General features: G+C 40.6%; 1 protein-coding gene across 1 annotated transcript in view; it reads right to left on the reverse strand.

Moving 5' to 3' along the window:
• LOC145404137 (putative ATP-dependent RNA helicase DHX35) overlaps window positions 1-26336 on the reverse strand; it is a 48616-nt gene that overhangs the window by 19009 nt on the left and 3271 nt on the right. Inside the window, exons 3-8 of the mRNA XM_080275764.1 lie at window positions 20825-21042; window positions 17920-18156; window positions 15128-15374; window positions 13574-13735; window positions 8851-8997; window positions 3167-3308 (exon numbers count right to left, since the gene is read on the reverse strand). Of these exons, the coding sequence (XP_080131890.1) occupies window positions 3167-3308; window positions 8851-8997; window positions 13574-13735; window positions 15128-15374; window positions 17920-18156; window positions 20825-21042 (1153 nt within the window). The remainder of the gene's footprint in view (window positions 1-3166; window positions 3309-8850; window positions 8998-13573; window positions 13736-15127; window positions 15375-17919; window positions 18157-20824; window positions 21043-26336) is intronic.

Genomic DNA, 26336 nt, shown 5'->3' on the forward strand with positions numbered 1-26336 from the left:
CATGTTGCTTTAGACAAGGTTTTTAATGGTAGTAGTGGTAGGTAGGGGGGTGCCCATCACCCACTCACTCAATGTAGTGTTGTCTTACGGTCTCTACACTCAGTGACAAACCAAATGGTTTCCTGTACCCAGGAAACCATTTACTACACTTAGTGGCAACCATATAACAGGGGTTCTGGGTCAGGTTAAGTGTCTCCCAGATTCCCCTAGCTAAAATCACCAAGTCATGGGAGACATTTTGGAGAGCCTCAGATGGCCCAATACCTGCCCAGGGCCTCAACCAAATGGGCAGATTCGCATTGCCATGTGGAATGTGAGAGATGTGAATGGGGAGAGCATGAGGGTGGAAGTGGTGAAGGTGTTCAAGAGTGTGCATTATGCCGTGATGGCATTGTGTTAAAACAAAGATGAAGGGTGTAAAGTGAAGGAATGGGAGTAATGTGTAAGGTCGGGCATGAATGGGTGAGGAAGATGCAAAGGAGTTGCTTTGTTGATGAATGAAGTGTGGCAGAGTGGAATAAGAGATTACAAATGTGTCAGCTCAAGATGTATGTACAGTACGTGAAGTTCAAATCTGAGAAGGTGGAAGTGGCAAGTATTGCAGCATATGTACTGTGTGATGACAGGAGTGAGAGAGAGAAAGACAGGTTTGGGGATGAGCTGGATGAAGTAGTAGGAGAAATGCCCAGCAATTATAAAGTGTTTGTAATAAGTGACATGAATGGGAGAGTAAACACTGATCCTGTGAATGATATAACGGGTAATAATGGAGTACCAGGAGAGAATGATAATGGGATGCGGATGATAGACAAGAGAAGGAAAGAGGGCTGCGCAATTGCAATTCTTATTTCAGACACAAAGATGCACATAAATATACATGGTATAGAGGGAATGGAGATCGTGTTGAAAGGAGCCTGATTGATTACGTGCTCATACAGAAATTGATGCTGGGAAGTGTTACTGATACCAAGGCAGTGAGAGGACGATGTGGAGGTTTGTCAGATCATATGACTGTGGCATGCAAGATCAAGTTGAGAGGAGTGAGGTGGACCATGAGAGAGAGACAGGAGCAGTCAGGGAGAGAGACTGAAAGTCAAGACGTCGAGGATCAAAGAAATGTCAGATGAATACAAGGCCAAAGTACGGGAGGAGTTAGAATCAGTGAATTGGAATAAAATGGATCTGGACAGCTTGTGGAATGCCTACAGGGACTGCTTATTAGGAATGCTAAAGCAGTGTGTGGTGTGGCAAGAGTAACAACAAAGAAGAAAGGTACGGCAAGGTGGGATGAAGAGGTTAATAGAGCAGTTGAGGAAAAAAGGCAGAAGTAGCTAGAAAGGATACAGGACAGAGCTTCAGTTGAAATAAGAACTGAATATACAGTACTGAGAATGAGAAGCATGTAAAGGTACTAGTGAAGTGGAAAAAAGAGGAGGTAATTGATGATCTAGGAAGAAAAATGAATGCATATTACTCTGAAAATAGGAAGTTATTCTGGAAAATGGTGCTGAAATGTAGAAGTGACAGTGGAAAATAATGTGAGAGTGTGAAGGATGTAAGTGGTAGATTATTAACCCATGGGGATGAAATAAGGACCAAATGGAAAGAATGTTTTGAAAGTCTGATGAATGGAAATGGAGAGAGCAAAGCGACTGTTAACATGATTGGTTTTGGGGGTGTACTGAGAAGGAATGCAGTGCCAGGAAATGAGACATTCGCAGAAATGAAGAATGCTGTGATGCAGCTGAAAAATGGGAAAGCAGCTGCAGTTGATGAGGTGTATGCAGAGATGCTTAAGTGTACTGGAGAGAGAGGAATGAAGTCCTCAATGGAGATATGTAACAAGGTATGGACGAGTAAAACTGTGCCTGTAGAGTGGAAAAAGGCAGTGATTACAAAAATAAAGGTGACTGAAGTGTGTGCAAGAATTATCGTGGCACAAGTTTATTGAGTGTTGTAGGGAAGGTATATGGAAGAATTATTATAAAGTAAGAGAGATATCAGAAGTCCTAGTGAGTGATGAACAGGGTGACTTCAGGAGTGGCAAAGGATGTGTGGATCAAATATTTGCAGTGAGACAGATAGTGGAGAAGGCTTGTGAGAAGGACTATAAGGTATTATGGCATTTATGGATCTGGAAAAAGCATTTGGATTGGCTCTATCAGACAGAATGTGGTGAAAAATTTTTGGCCTATCAGATGGAGCCAAAACTTTGAAGGTTTGAATGATGAGTGACTGGAAATGTCACCCAATGAACTGGGCAAACATGGGCTGTCTGGACATTGATGATGATGATAATGATGATGATTTCCTTAATGACAATAGACCTTGCTTAGGGTTCAAACTTTCATTCCATCTATCCATCCATCATCCAATCCTACATTGCCCGATAAGAAGCGTAGGAGCCCAGGGTTAGACAAGCTGATCCTGCCATTTAAGATGAGAGCGACCACCCTCACTCATCCCTGAGTGGCATTACATCAGCAATAAACCCCAACCACCCCTTGGACAGAAACGTTCACCAGGTCAGTCCAATTGGAGCGCCATAATTACCCACTAAACCACCAGGCACCATAATTTGGTTATATGGTTACCACACAGCATAGTATATGGTTTCCTGGTGTACAGGAAATCATTTGGCTTGTCACTCAGTGTACAGTCACCCACAGGCAGAAGGAAGAGGAAAGAATGAAGGAATGAAAGACAGAAGAGGGAGTGTAAAGTCACCCGAAGACAGAAGGACGAGGAAAGAATGAAATAAAGAAAGACAGAAGAGGAAGGAAGGGAAGATGGAAGGAGGAGAGGAAAGGGCAGACACCCGTGAGCTGCACTACATCGAGTGAGTGGATGGTGAATTTTCCTTTTCCTAGGTCAGTGGCCATCCAGGATGAATGAGTTCAATCTATCCCAGGGAAGAAGTTACAGCTGTGTAGAAAAGAAATAAAAATGTAGTTGAGTTCCCTGCCTGGAAGCACTGTGCAGGAGGGCCAACTACCAAGCTTTTGGCCCTACACCACTCCCATGGTATTGCCACTCAAGGAGAGTGGTAACCATTCACCTCCTAAGGAGATCCAGACAGATACACACACACACACACACACACATATGCACACCCTGAGAGAGAGAGAGAGAGAGAGAGAGAAAACATACCGCTTACCCCAATTACCTGTAAACCTTGCCAGCGCGCACCCTCCCTGCACGTCCTGCACGCTGAGTGGCTGAGGCTCGTGATGTGGGCACCACCACCAAGGACTCAGTGCAGCTGTCAGCATTATACCACCGCATTTTCACAAACCCACTGTCCACAACTGTTAAACCAGGGAAGAACAAGCTGGGTTATATCACGTGAGCTTAGGCTGGGCTGAACTATGTTCTGTTCGGTTATACAATAAAACCTCGATATAACAGATTTCAACGTACCAGAATTCTCTTTGATCGGACTTAAGGAGCCGACCAGACTAAATTCTTAGACAGTATATTTGAAAAAGTCCAATAAAGCCAGAAGCAGTCCAGGCTGCCTGATCTCAGTTCACCAGAATAGGGTAAATAAAAGATATGTTCATCAGTGTACAGAATTATTATATATATTATACCATTTGATTATTGTAGCAAATGTATAATACAGTTCAGTACTGCAATGGTAGTCAAAACAGTTGGTGATGTCATAGTGAACAACCATTGGTGCGATACGGACTAATGTCTGATGTATCGGAAAAAGTCTGGGTTACCAGAGGGAAGTCCGGATGTCGCTTTTATAGGACTTTCGCTTTTTCTGACTGGCCTGGACCTCAATTAGTCTGTTAAAGTGAGGTTTTACTGTACCCTGTACACTAACAGTACTATATTAGGACTTTTTTGGGGGGAGGGGGGATTGTTAACAAGTAAGGCATAAAAAGTTAATGGACATTTCTTATTTATTTAAAATAAATAAATACATAAAATGCTACTGTACAACAGGACCAGCACAGCCTAAACTTTTGTTTTACTAAAAAAAAAAAAAAAACAGGAGAGAGAGAGAGAGAGAGAGAGAGATGCTGGAAGTCTGCATCGCACGAGTTATTTATTGAAAGCAGGCATTTACATTACAGTATGGTGCTCATCACTGAAACTGTTGTGAGGGAGGTCTCTGACAGTGGTTTGGGCCATAATCAGTTTACTATGACTACTTGATTCAGATGCAAACACTGCTAAGTAATCATTAACCTCTTAACCGCGGGGCGTCACTTTCGTGACGCTTGGGAGCAAGGGATCATACCACGGGGCGTCGCTTTTGTGATTCTGTGTTATTTTGAATTCACCCGGGCTTTCAAGTGGGGGCTTGTATCATCTATCAGTACTGCCAATGTCCAACACTAGTCAGCACTCCTAATCTCATCTGTACTCCCATCCATTGTTGACAATTTAGCCATTTCTCCCCGTTCTTGACTCCCCTCCCTACCCCCCCTCCATTACCCTATCCTCTCGCCTGCCCGGCCATGCTACGCTAAGTAAATCTTCCCTGGAATTTTTCACTGATTTCATCCATTGAAATAAGCCCTATGTCGTATTCTTATACCAAATAATATATACAAGAAAGAAATCAGGTAAGTGAGAGTGCCATACACCTGGAATTGGCTAATTATCACCTGACAACACCTCACGTGCACTCGTTCGCTAATTTTCGCTGTTTTTTTCCCTTGAAATATGCCGTATAATCTATTTTCGTAATAAATATACATGTAAGGAGAGAAGGGAGAAGCCTAAGTGATATTTACATTCACCTGGAACTACCTAATTTATAATGTATTGTCTAGATTTCCTGCCAATCATATCAGTGCTACACAAAGCTGTTTCAAGATTTAACATTGGTAGCTCTGATTATATATCTCCTAAGTAGGCCTCTAATCTATTTTCGTAATAAATATACCTGTAATGAGGGAAGGGAGAACCCTAAATGATATTTACATTCACCTGGAACTAACAAATTTATAATGTATTGTCTAGATTTCCTGCCAATCATATCAGTGCTAGACTTAGCTGTTTCAAGAAGTAATATTGGTAACTCTGAATAACCCCTAAAGCAGGCCTCTAGGCTAGCTGGCCTGGCAACTGCGTTATCAGTGTAGTCTCATCTTCCGAAGTGAGAGGACGTATGTTTCATCTTGCTGACTTCAAGGCCTTTTTTCACCCCCATGCAAATGGCTCTGTGACCTTTACCCCCTACTAAACCTCGTGTGGAAAGAGGTAAAGGGCTGACAATTGATAAAAGAGTGACTACGATCTTTCTATTGAGTAAAACAGTGCAAGTGGAATTGTAAATAATGTGTAAATAATGTGTAAACAGCAAAGTGAAAGTAATGAATGTAAATATACGTGAACAATGGAAAATAGTTTTATAAGTTATTTCAAGTGACAGTGCATAACACTGCAAATAAAATAGAAATGTAAATAACGTAAATAAAATAGAGAACGTAAATAGAAATGTAAATGAGTAGTATTATAAGAATACGAGTATATACCCTAGGAGTAATGAAAGTGAAAGTTTCACTCTAGCATGTCTGAATGCTATGAGTTATGAGAGTGAAGATGAAAGTGACATTCACTCTCAATGCCAGTATACAGGACGAGAAAGTGAATGCTACGTATTTTACTGAAAGAAATTGAATCCCTACAGTGACAATAAACTAATACTACTGAAGGAAACTTATGGATAAAGACTGTAGATATATATAAGTGTTATATAGTAATAGAAATATAAAGTGTGAGGGGTTTTATGAATAATAAATGACAGACTACCATGAGCGAACTAGTGCCAGTGCGACGATCAGACGCGCTCGTAATTTCCATTGCTTTCACAGTGTTTTTTTTTTTGAGTATGGATCCCAAACTACTTGAAAATTGTAGAATAGTGTTTATAGTGTTTGTATCTGGCTGTGGTAATCATATTACGGGTTGTTGGGAAGTGTAAAGTGGAGACTTCGTTACCCTACTTCAGAGGTCTCCACAAGTCCTACGGTAACCGACGAAGGCTCAACAATCATTCCAGGAGAAAGCTGAAGGTATGTGCCATAAGCATATGTAATTTTATTATTCTAGGACTAATAACTGATTTTTGGCAAATATTTTTTGAGAGTCTGTCGGAGCCCAAATAACCCCGCGGCACACGCAAGTAATTGGTAAACAAGCCCGCGGTGTAGGGGTTAACACAGCACAATCATCTACAAGAGTCATTTCAACGATCCTAACCCGCAACTTCACCCCACGATGCCTGACCCTTCACAAGCTTGGGTTCTCATTAGCTGTTTAAAATTAACCTGTGGAGTGCAGCAATATGGCCAATCTAGATATCATCACAAAATGACCTCAAATGTACCGGTACATCACTGTCTTGGAAATGGTATGACACACCTACTCATGAAATAACTTTGCTCAACCCACCATAGTTACACACTTATTGTGGCCAGAAATTTCCCAGCTGGTGGGAAACCAGCAACTACATGAGCAGAACTCACTACTGTCAAAGCCTAAATGAGTTGCCAGTCAGTCTAATAAGCCCTAACTTAGAGTGTGATGTGTCACTTTCGATAATTTATTTCATATTTCCCTCTCTTCCCATAGCCACTGCTGGCCTTGCATTTGACTGCAGCATCAAAGAACCAGTTTTTCTAGACTGGTCTGAGAGTCCCTTGGTTGCTAATCTCCTAAAGCCATGGTAAATGGATCAGGAAGTGCATAAGTTTTGTTCATGGTATCTATGGTTTCTTTGTTTCTGGGCTCCACTCTGAGGGAAGGGATGAGATATTACAGATAGTCAAATATCACATACTGGTAAAAATTGCGAGATGCTGTTCCAGCAAAATACTTCGTGATATGTTGTTAAAAATCACGCTCATGTGGGAGTACATTGGTACATGCCATGGGTTCACTACCTTACAGAGATGAGGTTCACAGCAGATCAGGGTCAACGACATGATACTTGTGGATGACTATACAAGATACAACTGTCTCTCACAAGACATGCCTTCAATTTCTCCTTTGCTAAAAAATAATAATAATAATAATAATAATAACAATAATAATAATAAAATATAATTGTAATAATAATAAAAATAAAGTCCCTCCTATGGTGACTAAAACTGTCAGGAGGTATCACAAATAAGCTACAGTAAATCCTCGTTTTTCTAGCATTTTACTTCAACATCTCGTTTCTCGTGCAAGAAAAAAGTTTCCGAGTCGTTTCACACTTCACTAGTTTCCCTGCACTTCGACCCTACCAGCCGGCAGCCGACACTCAGCAGAAGATGCGTACTGATGCTCAGTCTAGGCATTGTCCATTTTTCTATGCAACAGTTTTCCATTATTTTTATACAGCATGTCCAGCGGGGCAGTATACACATGTGAGTTTGTTATTGTTTATGATTGTAACGTACGATCTTCAACCATGTCGTGAATACACAGTAGGTCCAGCAAGGCAGTAGACACACGTGAGTTTGTTATTGTTTGTGATTGTAACGTACGATCTTCAGCCATGTCGTGCTACCATTTCTTAACAAGGAATCGTTACATGTTTCTCGTAACACTATTTATTTTTGTTTTGATGGATAATACCTAGAATGGTTGTAAAATAAAGCTTATTGATATTTAAGGAAGGAAAGAATAATAACCGTCTCAACACAGAGATGGTAGACTCAGCCCACCAAATATTGATTCTATTTGACTATATTACAGCCTCTCTTCCTTGTAGCAGTGAGTAAAATAGTGCTGTTATAATTTCTCCCTCCCTTTTAGTGACAAAGAGGGCACATAAAATGACCGGGGTTTAGTTGACCTACTTTGATGTCGAAAATTAAATGATCTGGTGAAAAGTGGCAGCTTTTCCTTGGTTAGTGACATCGGGAACTAGCCCACCCACTCTCAACACACCTTCACTTGCCACTGAAGCCAATCTTCACTTTATTTCTGGTAAGGATTTTTGGTGTTGCAGCTCTTTATCCATCCATCCATCCCTCATCCAATCCTATGTTGCCCCATGAGGAGCATAGGAGCCCGGGGCTAGGCAAGTTGGTCCTGGCATTTAAGATGCGAGTGACCAGCCTCACTCATCCCTGAGTGGCATTACGTGAGCAATAAACTCCAACCACCCCTTGGATATAAGCCCTTCACCAGCTCAATCCGATTGGAGCACCGTTATTACCCACTAAACCACCAGGCGAAATGTCTTTTCAGGCACATGCTTATTGTGTTATGCTGTTTTAGCACTAGAAAACACTCTTCATTTAATTTTGGATAGGGCCTGTTTGGTGTTATAGTACTTTCTGATAGGGTAGGTATGTGCCCTACCATAAAGCTCCTCTATTTTTTCCATTGATTCTTAACTTCACACTTCAACATTTCATGGTTCACGAGGTTTTCGCAGAACATTCAAGCAGCGAAAAACAAGGATTTATTGTGCAAGAGAAATCACTAGGCTGAAGGCATTAACCCTTTCACTCTGATTAGGTCTTTTCTTGGTTTATTTCTGCTACCACCAAATGACTTTATCCACTTTACAAGAGGGTTTCAGGCTCAATGAGTTCAAAATAGCTTTCCTGTAGTGATACTGACAATACTGAGCAGCTTCTCTGCCTGGTTATGTAAACATCCCTCATTTCCTTCCTTATTCCCCAAAAGGAGGATGGTGGACCAAATGAGAATACCAAGTACAGCCTGCAGTTCACTGGATTTATGTTCAGATAAGCCTGGAGTTTAAAATGGTGATAAAAATAATCACTCCATAACTACAAGACATCTATCTAACATAAAATTATCTGGGTGTTGCATGAATAAAATACAAAAGACATTCTTTGCTGGAAGGTGATGAGGGTAGCTCACCATAAACGATGCCCGGGATGGTGATGGAAGTCTCGGCTATATTGGTGGCAACAACAACCTTCCTGACGCCAACAGGTGGAGTTTGGAATGCACGCAACTGGTCTGCATTACTCAGTGACCCGTGCATTCCCACCACCAATACTGAACCTGTGGGACACCTTAAGTTGTGGTGGTCTGACCATGTTACAAATACTGCAAGTTCTCATTTAATACTACAATGTGTTTAGGCAAAATTAGTATTTAAACTGAAAAATCTTCAAAGAATGACTTCAGTGAGAAAGGACGCAGTATTGCAAGAGACAGACCATATGTGGTATAAAATAAGAACAAAAGGGTGCAAAGCAATACAGTGGTGAGTAGAAGAAGAGTGACTATGGCAGTGAGAGAGATATGTGAAGACAAAGTAACCTGGAGTGGTTCTGTTATGGTCATCCTTTGTTTGGGGGTTCTTGGGGAGGACCATGGCATTGATGATTAGGATGATCATACAGCTTCAGGTTATACCCAGCCATCTGATTAATGACTCTGGCATTTCAAGGTCACACACAGATACAAAAAAATTACTTCTTATATGTAAGTAACTTTATAGTACAGTAAGACCTCACTATAATGGACTAATTGGGGCCCAAACCATTCTGAAAAATGCGAAATTCCGATAAAAGCGACATCCGGACTTCTCCCTGCTAATTCGGACTTTTTCCGATATATCAGAAATTAGTCCAGATTGCATGAACAGTTTTTAAACTGTTTTGACTCCCACTGTGGTACTGTACTGTGTTATAACTTCACTATATTAATCAAAAGGTATGATATATATAATAATACTGTACTGTACATTGATAAACATGTCTTTTATTTATCTTATTGTGGTGAACATAGCTGAAGTGGTCAGGCAGTCCAGACTGCTTCTGGCTTTATCGGACTTTTTCTGATATAGAGGAATTTAGTCTGGTAGCTCCTCGAGTCCGATAAAAGTGAATTCCGGTCTACTGAAGTACGTTATATCGAGGTTTTACTGTAATATGTTGTATAAAACAGGAACAGAAAGACGCAGAGGAATACAGTGGTGAGGGAGAAGGAAGAAGAAGAGTGAGTGTGGCAGTGAGAGAGGTATGTGAAAACAAAGTAACCTGGATGTGGTTCTGTTATGGTCATCCTCTGTTTGGGGGTTCTTGGGAAGGACCATGGCATTGACGGTTAGGATGATCATACAGCTTCAAGTTACACCCAGCCATCTGATTAATAACTCTGGGATTTTAGGTCACACAAAGGCACACAAAAAATTACTTCTTATATCTAAGTAACTTTATAGTGATTCATTAGTAATGTAAATGGTAAATGAGGCAATTAATTGGAAACTAAACAACAATACCCCGAAATAGGAGTAACAGTACTGTATGTACAGTATAAAAAAAAAAAAAGCTGTATTAAGTTTATGCTGAAGAGGTAAATGCCAAGGAAAAGCAAAATGTTCAGGGATAAAAAACAAAATGAGTAACATAAGATTAAGGATATCTGTTAAAATGAGAGGACTGAGGGTCTACAGTGTGGTGGACATTATGATGAGGGGTACACGACAATGAATTTATTACATGGACATGAAATAGGAATGCATAAAAATATATATATATATATATATATATATATAGTAAAGTGAGAACTTGCTTACAGGGGCTTGGTTTATGCTAAACACCCTTTACATAGCATCCCAATCTCTACCCTTCTCCCCTTTACTCTAGTCTTTCTATGGTTTACACAGGAAGATTATGGGTATCCTCCCCATGCCCCTTTCACCCATACTGCTGGTGTATTGTTCCAACCATTATCCACAAACAAGTTAGAATCCTGTGTCGTCTGCTGTCAGTTTAACACTTACCTTGTATTACTTGAACCATGATGTTCCCCAAGCAACAGAATAGCCTTCAGTATGGTAGAAAGGACAAACAGGTGCTGCTTACTACTGAGAAAAGCAGGATGTTCTCAAGCACTAAGATGGTGGTGAACAATTGGCAGACATTGCAAAGTATTACATGATTAATGAATCAGCTACATGGCCTGTGCACTAATACCAGGCTAAGGTGGAGCAGGTCATCAGGATGGGCTGGCTGCACAATGTTGCACCAAGATCTCATGTGGTGAATAAGCTACTGATTGACTGAAGAGGCTGTGTTGAAATACAGTATATGTGTTCACAATGTGAGGCACGAGTGCCCACTGATAGTGCTGTTATATGAGCCAAGGCCAGGGATACTTAAAAAAAATTTGTAAGGCTGATGACTATCAGTGACCTACCTCCCTTCATGGCTAGCAATGGATGGTTCTCAAACTTTTGTGCTCGTACGCAGCTAAGGCATGTTAGTGTTTACGGCAAATGTGAGGGTGTGGACAAGGAAGTGGCAGAGACATCTGCTGGTAGTATTTAATATGGACTCGCCTGATGATGCTGGGTGAAGTGGTACTGAGGACCCTGAGGCTTAGCCTCTGCCCTCAAAGATTTAGAGGTACTGCTCATTCCCCCTCCTTTAGCCTATCAGACTTGGATATCCCCCTCCCAGCACTACTACTGTGTCCAGGTGCATTTAAATTCCATTATTCTTGCAAAATCAATATTCAATATGTCCTATAACGATCAGCATGTGTTTATGCATGTGTGTGATAAGGGTGCAGCTTCAAAAGGGCAATAACAGGGATTTACAAATTTCTGGAGGTCTTCCCCCCAACATTAGCCATACTACAATGTATCTTATGAAACCATTTACGCTGAATTCGTTTAAGTGGCAACTTTTACACCCCATATTACCTGAGTCACATGGAGAGACAGATTGACAAATAAGGATGTGAAGGAGTATTGAGGTGTGGATATGGGTGTGGTAGAAAGTGTTAGGAGAAACACACAGGTGGTTTGGCCATGTGGAGAGGATGGAGAGTGGGAGATTGGCAAGGAGAGTGTGTGTGAGTGAGGCGGAGAGGGGAAGAGGGAGGGGAAGGCCAAGGATGAGATGGAGGGATGGAGTGGAGAGGTATATGAGAGAGGGGGGAGTGAGCTGGGAGCTGGGCAGTGAAATGGTGGGGGACAGAGCAACATGGAGGCGATTTGTTTGTGGCCACCCCTTATGGGACTGAGCTGTCTGGCAATAGATAGAGATAGATAGATTACATGAGTAAAACAAGGACTTATCTCATGAGGAAAGTTTTGTTTGTGAAGTTAAGTCTGACTGTCAACTGCTTAAAAGATGTGTGAACAACTGTGTGGCTCATTCAGAAGGCATGCTGTTTACCTGTTCTGATGCCTCTGTGCTTTCTGTTTCTTTGCTTCAAGACTCTACCTCCCATCATCTCTTAAGTGGAAATTATGGTTTGGATGATAATGATGTTCATAATGGAATTCTATAAGTACAGTATACCTTCTGCTGCACTTCAGTACTTTCCCCAGAGACACTTCTCTGATGCATGAATGGAGAGCAAGGATGAGTCTTTAAGCTGTGAGCTGATGCAGTATTGGCACTGCTGCCCTCACCCTCTTCTTTAGACATCTGGTGGTCTCCTGAGTTGGGCACTCCAATTGGTTGTAGGCCACGAGGATCTACTACCAAGGAGTGGTTAGGGTTTATTGGTTACACAAGACCACTTAGGAGAGCTACTGGTCAACATATGAAGTGAGTAACCTAGGCCCATATTTTCATCTGTTAAGAAAGCTCCATAGCACCTCTCCCTAAGTGATATATTTTCCTTGTTACACCTTACTGTACTCTGCTGTGTTATACAAATTCTTTTCATATCACCATATTCAGCATAAATAACACTGTACAAGAGTCATCATCATCATCATCATCATCATTACCTAATCCAGTGCTGCCCCATGAGAAGCATAGGAGCCTTGGGCTAAGGAAGTTGGTCCTGATATTTAAGATGAGAATGACCAGCCTCACTCATCCCTGATTACATGAGTGATAAACCCCAACCACCCCTTGGAAATAAACTTGCACAGGCTCAATTATATTGGAGCGCCTTAATTACCCACTAAACCACCAGGTGCCATAATTTGGTTATATGATTACCACCTAGCATAGTAAATGGTTTCCTAGTGTACAGGAAACCATTTGGCTTGTCACTCAGTGTAGAGTCACCCATAGACATAAAGAAGAGTAAAGACAGAATGAAAGTAAGACAGAAGAGGAAGGAAGAAAGGAAGGAAGGAAGGACAGAAGGAAGAGAGGAAAGGGCAGCCACCTGAGAACAAAACTACATGTAGTGAGAGGATGGTGAGTGTCCCTATCTACCACCAATAGTACTGTATATTAACCAGCCATATCTTAAAAATTAATCAATAAGGAAGAGGTGATAGGAAGCTTTCTTAAGCAAAAAGGGCCCTAATCCCAGATCCTAATGCAATCCTGATGGGGCAATATTGGACTGAATGATGGATAGATGATTTGATGCTGAATGATTGTCTGTGTTACCTGAGTGACATGAATTAAGTGTGTTTTGGTGTGAGGCATAGCATTACAGTGAGGGTGGAGCATTCTATGCAAGAACAGCGTATGCTGATGTACAGTGTGACTACTTATTGATGTATTAAAATGTTATCCTGTACTGTTATCCAGTACAACCCAGGCTGGGGTTGGGATGGTGTCATGGGCCCATTGAAAGGATGTACTGTACCTTGAATGCTGAGTACAGCACCCAGTATTTGTACTGTCTCATGTAACATGTACTCACCAACCTTGAGTCTTGGGGAGTGATGAGACGTGTTCCTTAATGAGGGAGACACAGGCATCCACCTCTTCGGCCCCTGTGAGGAACACCAACACATCCCCGGCACCCTCCTTCAGGTGGATTTTCATCACTGTCTCTGCACTGCTCTTTATGTAATTTGGTGCTGCCTCTAAAGGGGAGGGGTGGAAATGATGAGGATTAGGTTGGTTTAAATTTCCTTTTCTTGCTTTCTTGAAATAACTGGGGAAAAAAAAAAATATTCATACCACCCCTTGCGAGAAGTAGGAGCTAAACAAATGTAGTGTAATACAGAACAATTCAGGGCAGGTGACCAATCTACATACCAATGTCAAGAGATCTCCAGTGGAAAACCAAAACAAACAGCACCTGATTCTCACACCAACTCACACCTTAGACCAATGCTATTCAATCACTTTAAGAGTATGACTAGATTATGAAATGCAGATTGACAGAAGGGCCATACATTTATTTTCCTCCATTTTTTCCCTATCTTAACACTTATACTCACAAAGAAAAAAAAAAAAAATCATATATTATTTGCCTTTCCACTTTCCATTAAGCACATACATAAAATAAAAAAAAACTTTCAGTTTTATGCTGGTTTATTTGGTATGGTACTGTTATAGTTTCTGCCAAAAACAGAAATAAGAGATTATGATCCATTTTTTCCGGTATTTTAGACAACTCTAAGACACTCTTTTACTATGGCATTTTTGTTGCAAATTATATTTATTTACTCTTGAAGGTTAGGTGTAGGTGAGGTTATCTTCAAGAATAAAATAAAAAAAATTTGCAATGAAAATGCCACTGATGAAAAGTGTCTTAGAACTGTCTAAAACAATGAAAAATTGATCAAAATCTCGTAATTCTGTTTATGGTTGAAACTATAATTTTAATGTTTATTTCAATGCTTCTGCGTCTGTCAAAGGGCCAATGAAAAATGACTCAAGGCCCAGATCTGGCCCGCAGGCCACAGTTGAATAGCCCTGCCTTATATCTCTACATCAAAATACCCCCGCGTACTCAATTTTTCCTGACATAAATATCCCTTATATGAAATACAATTCAAAAAGCTATAGCAACATTATCATCAACTTAACCTAAGTCACACAGAAATATACATGAGGTGAGAATAAAAACATCTCCAAGGTCTATTGGGTCCTTGAATGTGAGGCTTGGGGTGGCCTAAAATTGCAAATGAGGAGTTCAGAAGTACAGAACTTGAATGTATTGGTGTTGTGATGAGGAGGGCTAGACTGAGATAGTTTGGGCATGCTGAGAGGATGGAGGATGACAACTGGGTGCAGAATATGAGAGATGTGAACGGTGAGTGTAGGCTTTCGAGAGGCAGACCAAAAACGATTTCAGATGGAAGTCATATAGTGTGACCTCTGAGATAAGGGACTGAACAGGAAGGCTGCCATAGACAGAGCAGCATGGAAAGCCACCATTAGGCGAACAAGGCTGATGCATGCAGGCATGTTGGAGCCTTTATAAATGAAATGAAATTAAACAAAACAAACTAAAGTCCCAGCCTAACCTTCCAAATAAAAGACCTCAACTGGGTAGTTGCGCCCCTCAACTGGGATGATCGTGGCCGTGTCCTTGGTGTGGTCTGATGTGGTGTTGCGGTTGAAGAAGTTAAACAGGTGATCGGCATCAACAGTGGCTGAGCACACCACCAGTCTAAGGTCCTTGCGGCGCCGCAAGACCTTCTTGAGGAGCCCTAGCACAATGTCCGTGTACAGCGTGCGTTCATGAGCCTCATCTAGTATTACAGCACAGTACTGGGGACAGGAGAGCAGTAAAGTTGAAAAAAAAAATATAATGGTCTAATTTATGGAAATCTCATTACCTATACTGGTATACATGATGATTTCAAAGAATCATCCAGCATCACTTACTTGTACATCCAAACACTGTCTACTTACAGTATTCCAGCATTAGTCTCCTCAGTATATGGCTGTATTATTTTTGTTACTGCCAGAAAATCAATTTTGCTTAAGAGGAACCCCTTGCAACATCTTGAGTTAATTTGATACCTACTGTCATGCTTACTGTGTTAACACTGGTTCATTTAAATTCTGTAACTTCCTCTTCTGCCATATGAAATAATGTATATCACACAGAGAACATGCTGAGAAAAAGATGAAGACTTATGGAAAAAGACACTGTGATGGCACAACAGTGGGAAAAAAAAAAGAAAAAAAAGAAAGAAAGAAAGAAAGAAAGATGAATCCTTATGATGCAATTGGCATACTGGGGGGAGGTGGTGGCTGAATCGGTAGAGAGGTGACCTGCAGTCCTAACGGACCCAGGTTCATATCCCGAATGGATTTACTGATCTACCTGAGGACCTACTGACATGTCATCAAAATACACCCGCTAATACCAATACACCAGTTCTCTATGAGACAGTCCTAGCATGTATTCAATATGGACGGTGGGTGGGATGGGCTAATGGCAGACAATTTTGCTCAACTGAAAGGAATCCTTGCAGTCCATGGCTTTAAAAACTATTGTAAGGAATCTCTCTCTGTTACTGATACACCAGGCTAACAACCAGCAACTTTGTTCTTTTGAGAGAACTGTCAGCAGTCAAAGGATAAAGAGATGCCTTAAAAAGTGTTTTTCATGGATACCTCATACTGAACAATTTTCTGAAAGAAATAATGTTAGGGAAGATGATGCAGATTACTAATCAGAGAAGTAGCGTAAAGCAAGTCTACAAGAACGTGGATCCATTGTACCTTGCTACCTTTTTACTAGAAGGGGAGGGGAGGGGGGGAGGGGATTTGCCTCAGCTGAATGAAATCATTAGGTCCACTGCAAAGCCAAGAGGCAGAGTGGGTACAAATATTTGTGAGGTAAAGTAAAAGGGATGATTGAGGTGGTTTGGGCCACCATTATGTGAAGAAGTGTATGGGTATAAATGTATGAAGAGCAGACTGAAGAAGAATGGGAGCTTGTCCATGGAAGTACGTATTGTGATCCCTACCCTGACATATGGAAGCGAGGCATGGACCTTGCAAGAGGGGAACAAGTCAAGAGTGAGAGCAGTGGAAATGAGTTACTTGAAAGGAGCATGTGGAGTGACATGGACGGACAGGTTGACGAATGAAGAAGTGAAGGAACGTTGTGGGGTGGATGTGGATGTTGTTGAGAAGATTAGGAGAAATACACTGAGGTGGTTTGGACATGTGGAGAGAATGGAGAATGAAAGACTGACAAAGAGAGTGTTATGTAGGTGAGGTGGAGGGAGGGAGGGGTAGACCGAGGATGAGGTGGAGGGATGGAGTTGAGAGGTATATGAGGGAGGGGGGAGTGAGTTGGAGGGAGGGTAGTCAAATGGTGAGTGACAGAGCGACTTGGAGGTGTTCTGTCTGCGGCCACCCTTTGCGGGATTAGGGCGTCCGGCTATAGATGGATAGATAGGTACTGAGAGATGTTCATAAGGCTAACTGTTTAGCCTGCGATGTAACAAAGAGATCAAACAACTTGGGGAAACTGTCAAAAGGCAAACCATGACTCATACATGCAAAATGGAAAAGGTTGTAAAGCAGTAATGATGGAATGATGGTATTAGCCCAAATGATGATTATAACTATACTATCACATACAAAAGTTTGTCTACAATTATATGCCAGCATTATAACCTGCCTTCCATATTATTCATTTCACCAACACCACAGAGTATATCCCTTCTCAAACTCTTTTGGTGTGTAATGCATATTGCTATCAAATAAAAATATTTCATGCAACACCTTCCACTGTCACAGTCAGCAGGGAAATGTTGATGAGCTTCTGATTAGGCTAGTACATTACCATACTAGCACAGGAAGTACAGGATATTAAGTCCTCATTATACACCACGGATATGTTCCAAAATATTGCAATTTGATACTTTAAACTGGAGGAATGGAACCTGAATACGGCATCTTTTTGTGAATGACTGTGGACTGAACCTTGCAAAAAAAAAATTATGTACAAAATGCAACTTATAATGTGGGCATACCAAACCTCAACCATGAAAGGTTAAATGTATGGGCTTTTCAAAGGCTTAAGAGGCATTCTAGCACCTCTTTCTCAGTCACTGCTTTTGTTTTTCATGCTATATCTTACTACAGTCTTGTATGTCATTTGTGTCTTATTAATATCCACATGTATTGCACAAATAACATAAAAGTGAGAATGAACATGCTATAGCATTCACACATACCGCACAAATAACATAAAAAAAGATAATGAACATTCTACCTGCAAATATAAACTGGTAAAGATAATATGCTAGGGAGCCTGGTAAGCCCATGAGAATACAGGCCAACACCTCACCTGCCGCAACAGTGGATCCCCCATCATCTCCCTCACCAACAGCCCCTCTGTCACAAACTTGATCTGTGTGACTCCCGGTGTGCTGCGGTCATCAAAACGAACCGCATACCCGACCTCCTTGCCTAGTATCACATCTGCCTCCTCAGCCACACGTGCTGCCAGGGTGGTACACGCCACACGTCGTGGCTCACACACGCATATCGTGCCATCAGCACACCACCCAGCCTCACGCAGGTACTATGGAATGGATTATATGTATAGGTGATGAATACATGAGCGATGATGATTAAGCTGATGAATGATGGCAGATGGATGAAAAGATGATCAACATGATGATAAATGGGACCAAAGTGATGAGAAGGGTGATGAAGGTAATGATGATTATGATGATTATGATCAAGAAAAGACCATACGACAGGAATGATGAAGATAAAGGTAAGTAATAATGATGATGGAAAAAAAAAAAAAAAATGAGGCTATGGTTAATAAGGGTGATGATAACAATAGGGATGATAAAAATGATGATGAAATGACAATAAAGGTGATAAAGATAAGGTATGATGACAATAAAGGTGACAAAGATGAGGTATAATGAAAATAAAGTTGATAAAGGTGAGGTATGATGACAATGAGGTTGATATAAATTATGCAAATTATAATCAATCCAGTATGAATAAATTCAGATGTACAATAAAATAACATCAACAATGTCTGTCTTTCTTTCCTCTTTCTTCTGCCTACAGGTGACTTTACATTCCCTCTTCTGTCTTTCTTTCCTTTTCCTTCTGCCTGAGTGGCTCTACATTAAGTGACAAGCCAAATGGTTTCCTGTACACAAGGAAACCATTAACTATGCTGGGTGGTAACCATATAACCTAATTATGGCACCTGGTGGTTTAGTGGGAAATTAAGAAGCCCCAATTGGATTGAACCTGTGTAAGTTTATATCCAAGGGGAGGTTGGGGTTTATTGCTCATGTAATACCACTCACGCATTAGTAAGGCTGGTCACTTTCATCTTAAATGTCAGGACCAACTCGTCTAGCCCTAGGCTCCTACACTCCTCATGGGGCAAAATAGGATTGGATGATGGATGGATGGATGGATGGAATCCAGAAGTGGGTAAGCCAGGTCTGTACGTGTACTCCTGCATCCAATTGCAAATCTGAAACTATTCCATCTTCTCCCAGAGTCTTCCCTCTCGTATTTTTAGAAGAAATATTTACTTCGTCTGGTGTTATCTTAGGCAGTTCATTTGTGTCAACTGAAATGTTAGCTGTTGGTACTACTGTGATGAATACAGTTCTTTGTAAAATGCTTCAACTCTCTTCACAATCTTATCACTGCATTTAATGACATTATCATTCTTGTCTTTCAGTGATATAGTTTATTGCTTTCCTACTGTCATTGTACTTCAGACCTGTTTCAGACGTTTTCCTGTTTTGATGTTTTTGTTTTATCTGATCCATGTTTCTCTTTCTTTTTTTTCTTTTTCTCCCTCTTGTCTCCTATTGATAAGCTTATTTAATTCCGCTCATTCTATTTCAATTTTCTTTGTTTTTAATTTAATTTCCTTTTTTTTTTTCATGAGCTCGAGTGTCTTTTCTGAATATATATATATATATATAAACAGTACCCTCGCGTCCAACACGGTAATATTGTCATGCATGGGTCCCGTGTTGGACCAAAAACGTGTTGGACAAACAACAGAGCTTATGGGGAAAAACGAATTATGTCAGCAACCCTAGGAAAAGTCACCCTAAATACCTACCATATACCTATACATATATTGGTACTATTGTAATTATAATAAATGGTACTGTGCTATGAATGATAACTAACCTTTTAGGATAGTGTTGGTGGGCTTGCTGGGAATGGAAGGTGGTATCCAAGGCTGTAGGTAGTCCTACTGGGTCCCCGGAGGATGGCTGCTGGCGTTACTAGCGGGTAATGGCTGTTGCTCCTCCTCAACCTCCCTCATAAATCCTTCGAAATCACACTCAGAATCACAATCTTCGTACACAGCCATGGAAGGTCCTGCTTCTGCCTGTCCTAGCACTCTGTAAGCCTTCACTGCTGCCAGGATCTTGTCTTGGTTTTTTATTATGTGTCCTCATGTTGGCTTCATTCATGTCGTAGGCCTTGGCAATGTCAACTTTCCTCTCCCCTTTCTTCTTCCTCTCGATGCTTTCTAGCTTGGTGGCCTGAGGGAGGTGCCGACGCTTCTTGGGGTTCTCAGAAGGCTTCCTAGGCATCGTGAGCAGGGTAAAATGCAGTAACAAGGGCAGAAAATGCAGCAAGAAAAAAGCACCTTCCAATGCAAATTATGCGACTGAGTGGCGCTGTGGCGGGAGAAATTTAAACAAATCATCACGTGACAGCAGAAGCGTTTTTAATTGGGCGGCATCACGATCACGTCACGATAGCGGGCGGGGAAGGCTACTTGATCAGAAGTTTTCATTGGCTATCATCATCATGGGAATGTCCAGTATGACCGTGTTGGACCGGGGGTGATCGTGCTAGAGGTGAACTCTGCAGATTTCGCCCACTTCTCGGAGCTCTGTGCGTGTTATGCTAACACACTCGTGTTGCAGTAATTAAATCGTATTAAATAATACTAATTATTTGCTCTCCGTGCTGGACGTGAATCATTCTGGACTAACGCGTGTTGGACGCGAGGGTACTGTATATATAATATATATATATATATATATATATATATATATATATATATACAGTATATATATATATAAACTAAACGAAACTGGCAATATGGCTTCATGCAGTAGGCTGCAATAGATCCTTAACTGTCAGTATCTTGGTAATGTATCATGGAATTAAAAACTAAATGAATGCCAAGTAAAGGGTTTTATAACATGTCTACCACCACACTACATCAGCTTTACCTGTGGAATCTGTGTACTCTTCCCTGAGCCAGTTTCTCCAATGATGATGGTGGTCTGGTGTGTCTCAATGAGGTGCAGGATGTGGTTGCGAGACAGGAAAACTGGCAGACGTTGGCGCTGCTTATCCAGGGCCAGGGAACGATGTGGGTTGTAGATAAATGATGTGCCGCTGGTCTGGTCAACATCACTGCGGTCCTCAGTGTATATGTCATCATCCCCTGACGTCCAGTGCACAATATTAACTCCTTAAAGCTAGTGATGTACTTTTTATTTTATTTGTACTATTTCCTTGAATTTTATTTGGCTGAGACTTTCCAAACTCAGGGGTTACCACATATGTAACTTTAAGTAATTCCTTCTCAACTGGACTTCTTTCCTAAGCTGCATGAGATCATGTAATGACAAACTGAATTAAACAAAAAAGCCACTGTACTGAAGGGTTAATTTCATTGATAAAATTATCGTATTAGTAAGAAGGGTGGTGGTGATAATGAACATGATAATGAAGATAGGCAAATTACATTTAAAAACATTTCATTTATTTATCTCCACTGCATTCAACAATGATAATGATGATATGAGTAAAATAATGACTACAAAACATGTCCCCTATTTTTTTTTTTTCCCCACCAAACAATATCTTTCAACTCACAGGAGAACACTCAGCTACAGTAAAATGAGTAACAGTAAAGGTACAGCTCCCTGACAGTGCTACAGCAGTACAATCACATCACAGTCATAATCACAACCATCATAATTCTCATCAATAACACCATCATAATCTGTACCTTTACCATCATCAGTATTATCCTTACCATCATGATTCTTCACAACCTTTATCATCGCCATATTCTCCTCACTAACACCATCACTATCCACACCACTGTCATCACCAACCAAACTGTTTCTCATAACAATACAGTAGTCTGGATCCCCCCCCTCCCCCCAAAAAAAAAGGAAAACAAGAATGTAAAAACTTTTACAGAAATGAAATGTGCTATTAATCCATCCACTCATTAGTCACACAAAAGCATTAGAGTGTCATCACTCTAAGCCACTACCACCAACATATTTCCCACTAATAAATATGCTGGGTATAATCCAGAACTAGAACACAAATAAGCAACTAAGTAAATAAATGAATACATAAAGAGTATTATGAACAATTACTGTCCTGTACAACTGGCCACAAGTCAAAGAAAGAAGATGATTAAAAAGAAAATGATATGACCAATACAAGTAAACGAAAACAAAGCAGCCTTTCGGTTGGAAATAACGAATAGACTTCAGCCTCTAAGTAATGCTGAATGTGACACTGATGAGTTGAATGACGGAATAACAAAAGTGCTTAGAGAATCAGCAGATGTAGTAGGGAAACTTAATACAACTAAAGCCAAGAAGTATTTGGAAAAGACATACAAGCTCATGAAAAAAAGAAATAAAATGAAAGTAAAAACAAAGAAAGATTAAGTGGAATGAGTGGAATTAAATAAGCTTATCTACAAGACAAAAAAAGTTGAAAAAAGAATGAGAAGCACAGATCAGATCAAAGAAACCATCAAAACAGGAAAAAGTCTGAAGCAGGTTCAAAGTAAAATGGCACTAGAAAGCCAACAAATTATATCACTGAAAGACAAAAACAGTGAAGTCACTGAATGCAGACATGGGACAGTGAATTGAGTTGAATAATTATACAAAGAACTGTATGCATCAAAGACAGTAGTACCAATAGCTAACTTTTCAGTTCACACAAGTGAAATGCCTGAAGTAACACCAGATGAAGTAAACATTTCACTTAAAAATATGAAAAGAGGGAAGGCTCTGGGAGATGATGGAATAGTAGCAGATTTACTGTTGGATGCAAGTGTAGAAGAAAAAAACAGGCTCACCCATTTATTTACTCAATGCATAAAAAAAATGAAAATTTCCAAAACATGGTGTAATGCAATAGTTATTTTATTTTATCGAGGAGTGGCTGGTTAGGGTTGTTATGGCCATGTATGTGGGTACTCGCACCTAGGTAAGGGTGAATGGAGATTTGAGTGATGAGTTTTCCATAAATGTTGGTGTGCACCAGAGGTCAGTTTTGAGCCCCTTATTGTTTATCACGGTACTTGAAGCTCTTTCATGTGACTTCAGAAATGGACTCCCGTGGGAGATATTGTATGCTGATGATTTGGCGTTGACTGCAGGGAATGAAAGGGAGGCGGTGGAAAGATTTAAGAAGTGGAGAAATGGTCTGGGGCACACAGGCTTATATGTAAATGCAGATCAAACAAAAAGTGACAGTATCTAGGGCTGGTGGAGCTACTTTCAAAGAAGAGGGAGAGTGGCCATGTGTGATTTGCCACAAGGGCGTGGGAAGTAATTTGAGTTTGCGGAAGAGTTTTGTTATTTGGGAGACATGTTATATGCTGGAGGTGAGGCTACAGCTACCTCAGTGGCAAGAGTGAGGAGTGGCTAGAAGCAGTTCAGGAAGCTGTTGCCTCTACTGACATTGACGGCGCTCTCCTTCCATGCCAAGGGATCTCTGAATGCAGCATGTGTTAGGAGTGTAGTTGTGTATGGTGGTGAGACTTGAGTAGTAACGGAAGAGGATATTCGCAGACTCAAATGTACGGAAATGACAATGATTATGTGGATGTGCAGTGCGTCCCTGAGTGCGAGGCCTGGGAGGGCTAGGTTTATGACGGAAGAGTTTAGGGGTCGGAGGGAACTGGAGTGTATTGGTGCTGTGATGAGAAGAGGTAGACTGAGACAGTTTGGGTATGTGGAGAGGATGGGGGATGATAACTGGGTGCAGAAAGTGAAAAGTGTTAATGTCACGGGTACAGTTGCAAGAGGCTGACCGAAAAAGCCCTGGGATGACATCATTGAGTGTGACCTCAGGGATAAGGGACTAAACAAGGAAGCTACCAGAGACTGAGCAGCATGGAGAGCTGCCATTAGATGATCAAGGCCGACGCATGTAAGCATGTCAGAGCCTTCAAAAATGAACAAAAAAATAAACAAACTTTATAAAAACGGCGACTCAAAAGATCTTAGTAACTATCAACCCATTAGCATATTATCATTCATTTACAAACTCTTCACAAAAGTCCTTACAAAAAGAATATCATCATATTTGCAAGAAAACCAACCTCGTGAAGAGGCAAGATTCCGAAGGGGTTTTTTGACTACTGATCATCTACACACAATGAATCAGCTAACTGAAAAAACTACAGATTATAATAAACCACTGTGCTTAGGTTCTGCTGATTATGAAAAGGCTTCTGACTCAGTGGAACACACAGCAATTATAAATTCACTGCAAGAACTGAGTAAATGAGAACATTGTAAAACTGCTCGAAAACATATACAGAGGGAACTGCTACAGTTAAATTACATAAAGACCAGGCAAAAACTAAGATTGAGAAAGGCATGCATCAGAGAGATACATTTTCACCAAAATTATTTACAGAATGCCTAGAAAGTATTCTCAGAAAACGATGAAGTAAATCATAGATGGAGAAAAGCTGAACCATTTAAGATTTGCAGATGACACTGTTCCTAATTCCAGAAACAGCAGAAATATTGCAAGAAATGTTAAATGACCTGAACAGAGAATGTCTTAAAGTAGGGCTAAAGATGAACCGGAGTAAACCTAAAGGTTAATCCCCATACAGCAAAGAACGTCATCAGAATAAGTGAAGAAATTCTTGAAGAAGTCAAGGAGTACAATTACTTGGGACAAATACTAAAATAAATGAAATACCCTGACAACGAAATAAAATGACGCATTACAATCGGATGGAAGGCTTTCAGTAAACATAGAGACATTATGAAAAGTAGCTTGCCAATATGCATGAAACAAAAACTAGATAACAAATGTATAATTCCAGCTATGACATGCTGCTGTGAGATGTGAAAACTAACAATATCAATGCAAACTAGACTAATCCATTCTAAGAGAGCAATGGAAAGATCAGTGTTGGCAATATCTTTAACAGACAGGAAAAGATCAACTTGGGTGAGACAGTAGACTGAAGTCAGAGACACTATCGGTACAGAAGTTATAAAAGAGCAGAAATGGAGGTGTGTAGCTAGAATAAGGGATAACTGATGGAGCAAGAGGCTGACTGACTAGACGCCAAGAGATTATAAGCGTAGCAGAAAAAGGACATGCAGGAGGTGGAAAGATGAGATCGAGAAATTTTGCAGGGAAAATGTGGCAGAGGTTGGCTCAGTCAAGGAATTCATGGAGAAGGTTGGGGAAGGCCTTTGTTCAGCAGCGGACTCGTAATAGCTGCTGCTGATGATGATGATGATGATGACAATTGGCTACACTATATCTACCTCACTAAACACTCTGATTTTTCCTTTTTTCTTTTCTGTTTATAGATCCTGAAAAAAGTAGTACTATCCCATTTTCATCCTAATCCTGACCCAGTTAACCATGGAGTAATAAAAAGTGGCTACAGCAAGACTCAAATTATATTACGGTAGCTACAGGTAATCATGGGGGCATAGGCTATGTCTTCAAAATGTAATGGGCGAAGTATATGGAAGGATACTTATTGACAAAGTTAGAGAAATAACAGAGGAATTAGTTGGAGAAGAACAGGGAGGTTTTAGGAAGGGAAGAGGTTGTGGAGATCAGATATTCTTCCTTATGTCTTTAGTGGAAAAGTTTCAAAAGCAGGGAAAGAAGTTGTATGTGGCTTTCATGGATCTGGGGAAAGCATATGACAGAGTGGATAGACATGTAATGTGGAAAATATGAAGAATATATGGAGTAAATGGGAAGTTGTTGAATGTCATGAAAAGCATGTATGAAGGTGCTAAGGCTGCAATGCGTGTGGATAGTGAACTGAGTGAATTTTTGTAACTGAATGTTGGATTGAAACAGGAATGTGTCATATCTCCATGGTTGTTCAATCTGTCTATGGGGTTATAAATGAGATAAAGGTAAAGAAGTGGATGATGGAGAGGCCCTAACAAGACAGGGCAGCATTTTGAAATTTCCTGTATTGTTGTTTGCAGATGATACTGTATTGTTAAGTGCAGAGAAAGGGGAAGTACACAGCTTGGTGAAAGAGTCTGGGAGTGTGTGTAAGACATGAAATCTAAAGGTGAGTGCGGGGAAGAGTAAAGCTATGGTCTTCAAGAGAAATGAAGTCACTAAATGTACAATGAGGTTGGATGGGGAGGAAATGGAAAATGTGAATGCATTTCAGTACTTGGGCAGTGTGATGAGTAAGGATGGAAGTCTGGAAGATGAAGTGCTTGAAAGGGTGGCTGGTTCTTTGACAGCAGTGATAAGAAATAGGGAAGTGAGCATGGAAGTAAAAAGGTTACTACATGATAGTACTGTGATACCAAGCCTAACATATGGAAGTGAAGCTTAGACCTTGTTGGAAAGACACAAGTCATGGGTGAAAGCATTGGTAATGAGTTATCTGAGAGAAGCATGTGGAGTAACAGGAGAGACAGACTGACAAAGAGGAAGTGAAGATGTGTTGTGGTGTGGATG

The sequence above is a fragment of the Coenobita brevimanus genome, chromosome 62, assembly GCF_032717465.1.
Source record: "Coenobita brevimanus isolate Jiangsu-jjx chromosome 62, ASM3271746v2, whole genome shotgun sequence".
Lineage (NCBI taxonomy): Eukaryota > Metazoa > Arthropoda > Malacostraca > Decapoda > Coenobitidae > Coenobita > Coenobita brevimanus.